This window comes from Chrysochloris asiatica, unplaced genomic scaffold (assembly GCF_000296735.1).
Source record: "Chrysochloris asiatica unplaced genomic scaffold, ChrAsi1.0 scaffold00304, whole genome shotgun sequence".
Lineage (NCBI taxonomy): Eukaryota > Metazoa > Chordata > Mammalia > Afrosoricida > Chrysochloridae > Chrysochloris > Chrysochloris asiatica.
Window position 1 is genome coordinate 1,316,015 of NW_006408822.1, and position 3,369 is coordinate 1,319,383.

Below are 3,369 nucleotides of genomic sequence, written 5' to 3' on the forward strand. Positions count from 1 at the left end.
GGGGTAGCCTGATAGAAGTTCTTAGTGAGGTCTGAGGCTGAAACAGCTGAGCAAGAAGAAAATACTGTCAGCTGTCAAGGGGGAATCTAGTAATGTTACCACATCCACATGGGATCCCTCAGAGATCTGGCCAAGCTCTACCCTGGTTAAGCCTTCTGCCCCATCCCCTCTTCTTTAGTCTCCTTTTCTCCCACACCAGGTACCTGAAGCATCAACTTGAGGAAGGTGCCCAGAGGTCAGTCTGTCCTGTCAGCTTCAGAAACACTACACAAGCCCTGGCCTGTGCTAGTGACTGAGATGCTGGGGCTGGGTCCCACTGCCCTCCCTCTCCCTAGGCCTCAAGCCCTAGGCCTGGGCTCAACAGACACAGGCAGTGGAATAGGGTTGCCTTCTATTGGTCCAAGTCCTGAGCGTGGCTAGAGTGAGACATGGAGGCGAGGAGGCCCACGAGGCTCAGTAGTGTGGAGAAAAGCAGCAGGAAGGAGGTGGTGAAGAGCATGGCAGGAAGGGCACTGAGCACCAGCAGCAAGACAGCAGGCAGCAGGTGGCGCCACGCTGCAGCCACGACGGGCCACAAGGAGCTCAGCAGGTGGGAACCGGTGGTGAAGAGTGCGTGGCACAGCATCAGAGCCAACAGCAGGTAGAGCATCCCTTCAAGACCCCACAGCACACGCTGCAATGGTTGCCGCCAGCACGATGTGGTCCACCACTGGGTCCAGCTTCGGGGCACATGGCATGCCCACCAGCGTACCCAGCCCTGCCGCGAGACCCAGGCCGACCAGGGCGCTGTAGGCTGCAGCCCCTCACCGGCCCCGATGGCATCTGTGTCTACTTGCGGCTGCTGCATCACAGCTGGAGGCACCTGAAAAGAGGGCCAAGACAGTTGCAGGAGCAGTACTGCAGAGGCCTGGGACCCCAGGGTGAATGGCGTTGCAGGGATCAGGAAGGCACCAATGTGGTTGAGATAGGGTTGCCAGCTGGGACCTGGGACTTACCTCTGAGCAGAGTCACCTAAGTCATGTTGCTTCTTGCAGTGACCAGGATGGCCTGGCAGCCAGATCCGAGCCTTCCCACTCTTGTCCACCCCCACCCTCCCCCAAGGAGCCCTATTGTGACCCAGGCAGGGGTGGGGTCAAGCCTAGAGAGGAGCCTCTGGGCCCTTCAGACTGTCAGGAGAGCCAGATGAGCCCTTGGATGCAGTGTCTAATGCTTTCTTATGGGGAAGCCCTTCTTGGGTCCTCGTCCCGTCCCTGGTGCCGGATAGTCAGCCCCACCTCACTCTCTTACACGCCTTTCTCTCTAGGCCCTCATTCTCTTGAGCCACAGAGGAGGCTAGAATGGCCACATCCAACCTGCAGGCTCTGAGATTGCTGTCACATCCTTCCCTGGGCTCCCTGTGTCTCATCACACCTTCCCTCCCCAAGATCAGGTCTAGGTGTCTACTGCCCACATTGTGGGGCCATGATGAATTCCTGAAGGAACCTGCCACCTGCGCACCCCATGGTGGAGGAATGGAGGTCCAAGGAAACAGAATGGTCAGTGTATTTCAGGTGGATACCCAGTGTTTTGAGAGGGCAGTCAGACCCAAGGGTGGAGGCAGAAAGCCAGGCCAAGCAGGGCCAAGGGTACGCCGTGGGCCCCGAGGAGCAGACCCAGGCTTGAGAGCAGCAGGAACAGAACATCTTGGAGGCTGACTTGTCTTGTGACTGCCACTGACTGAAGAAGTAGTGGCCCTTGCTGTCCTGGACCTTCGCCGGCCCCCTGGCTCTGGCCCCCTGCAAGAAGTCTATGCTGCAGCAAGGTGGGAGCTGTGGGCCTGTGCAGAGACAGGGAGAGAAGGAGGCAGCTGAATTCAGGGAGATTGACTACTTGTCTAGCCGCCTATGGGCCTGCCCACCTGCCAGTCCCTCTGCCCACTTACCCATGGAGCAGGTCGAAGGCAAGGAAATTGACCAATAGCAGCAGCAGCAGCAGAGCTGGTCTAGGTGTGAAAAGGACTGCTCCAACTGTCAGCCCCAGTGCCGCTAGCCCTAGGGCATTGTCCAGGAGCTTGGCCTGGCTAGGGCCCCAGAAGGACACACTTGGACCCATTGGACTGCCTGACTCCTCTCCAGCATCCAGGTCCCTGGGAGGAACTAGGATTGGGTTTACCAGGGTTTGGGGCCTGGATAAGCAGAGCCAGGTCATGGAGGGAAGTGAAGGTGACAGGGCTAGTGCTGGGAGGGTGTGCCGGAAGGAGGGCTGTGGAAGGGGGTGGGACTCTCCCAAACACTCAAAGATGAGTTCCAAGAGTTAGGAATTGGACTTGAATTGGGCATGAACCTCCCACATTCCCCACATCCATCCACTGAAACCTCCTTACCTCCTCCCACTTGGGTCAGCCATTCTGGGACTTGTGCAGTTGGGGCATTATGACCTGCTGCTAGGTGGAGCCCTGGGGGAGGGAGGGGGACTGCTGGTTGGTTCTGGCCTCAAAAGCAACTGCTGGAGAAATGGGAGGAGCTTTGCAGAAGTCAGTGATTTCTCAGAACTAAGACTCATACTTCTTGCTTTGCTAATTCTCTGACCCAGTGTCCTCCTCTGGGGATTGAAGTTCTCAGGAAGGCATTCTTACCCCATCACTGGCAGAAGGCCAGAGCAGAGAAGGAAGGACTACTGTCTTCCTGTGGGTATCCTGAATTGTGTCCTGGAGCAAGTCATTCAGTCTCTCTATCCTCTGGCCCCATCTCTTCCCTGAGAGTGGGTGATATCTGTGGGCTCTTGGAGTGGTGAGGAAGTGGAGGGTGGGGTGGGAGCACGATTTGTCAGGTGGTGATTATAGATATCCCACACTCCTGGTGTGGTTCTGTGGGTTAATGCGCTGGTCTTCAAAGTTAGTTTGAACCGCAAGCCGCAAGGTTGGCAGTTCAAGCTCACCAGCTGCTCCTCAGAAACCCTATACAGGGTCACTATGAGTTGGACCACCACTCGTTTGTCAGTTTGTCATACTGTGGTAGCTTGTGAGTTGCCATGATTCTGGAAGCTATGCCATCAGTATTTTAAATACCAGCAGGGTCACCCATGGTGGACAGGTTTCAGATGAGCTTCCAGAATATAGACTAGGAAGAAGGAATGACGAATTGCTTCCAAATATTTAGTCACTGAAAACCTTATGAATAGCAGAGAAACACTGTCAGATATAGTGCCGGAAAATAAGCCCCTTAGGTTGGAAGGCACTCAAAATGTGACTGGGGTAGAGCTGCCTCCTCAAAGTAGAGTTGACCATGACGATATGAATGGAGTAAAGCCTGTGGGACCTTCATTTGCTGATGGGGCACAACTCAAAATGAAGAGAAACAGCTGTAAACATCCATTGAAAATTGGAACATG

At 55.3% G+C, this 3,369-nt stretch overlaps 2 protein-coding genes across 2 annotated transcripts; both read right to left on the minus strand.

Annotated features, from left to right (window-relative positions):
- Positions 1-391: 391 nt before the first annotated feature.
- On the minus strand, positions 392-847 carry TMEM239 (transmembrane protein 239). The gene has a single exon (XM_006874839.1). The coding sequence runs from the start codon at positions 845-847 to the stop codon at positions 392-394; it is 456 nt and encodes a 151-aa protein (XP_006874901.1).
- Positions 848-1,578: 731 nt separating this feature from the next.
- On the minus strand, positions 1,579-2,187 carry LOC102819345 (chromosome unknown open reading frame, human C20orf141). The gene is made up of 2 exons (XM_006874858.1): positions 1,922-2,187; positions 1,579-1,816 (listed from the first exon to the last, which is right to left on the minus strand). The coding sequence occupies exons 1-2, from the start codon at positions 2,185-2,187 to the stop codon at positions 1,579-1,581; spliced, it is 504 nt and encodes a 167-aa protein (XP_006874920.1).
- Between the last annotated feature and the right edge of the window lie 1,182 nt (positions 2,188-3,369).

Coding starts and splice junctions, on each gene's coding strand:
- TMEM239 (XM_006874839.1), bottom strand. CDS start 847: ATGCAGCAGCCGCAAGTAGACACAGATGCCATCGGGGCCGGTGAGGGG.
- LOC102819345 (XM_006874858.1), bottom strand. CDS start 2,187: ATGACCTGGCTCTGCTTATCCAGGCCCCAAACCCTGGTAAACCCAATC. Junction 1,817..1,921: donor GCCTTCGACCTGCTCCATGG/GTAAGTGGGCAG, acceptor GTCTCTGCACAG/GCCCACAGCTCCCACCTTGC.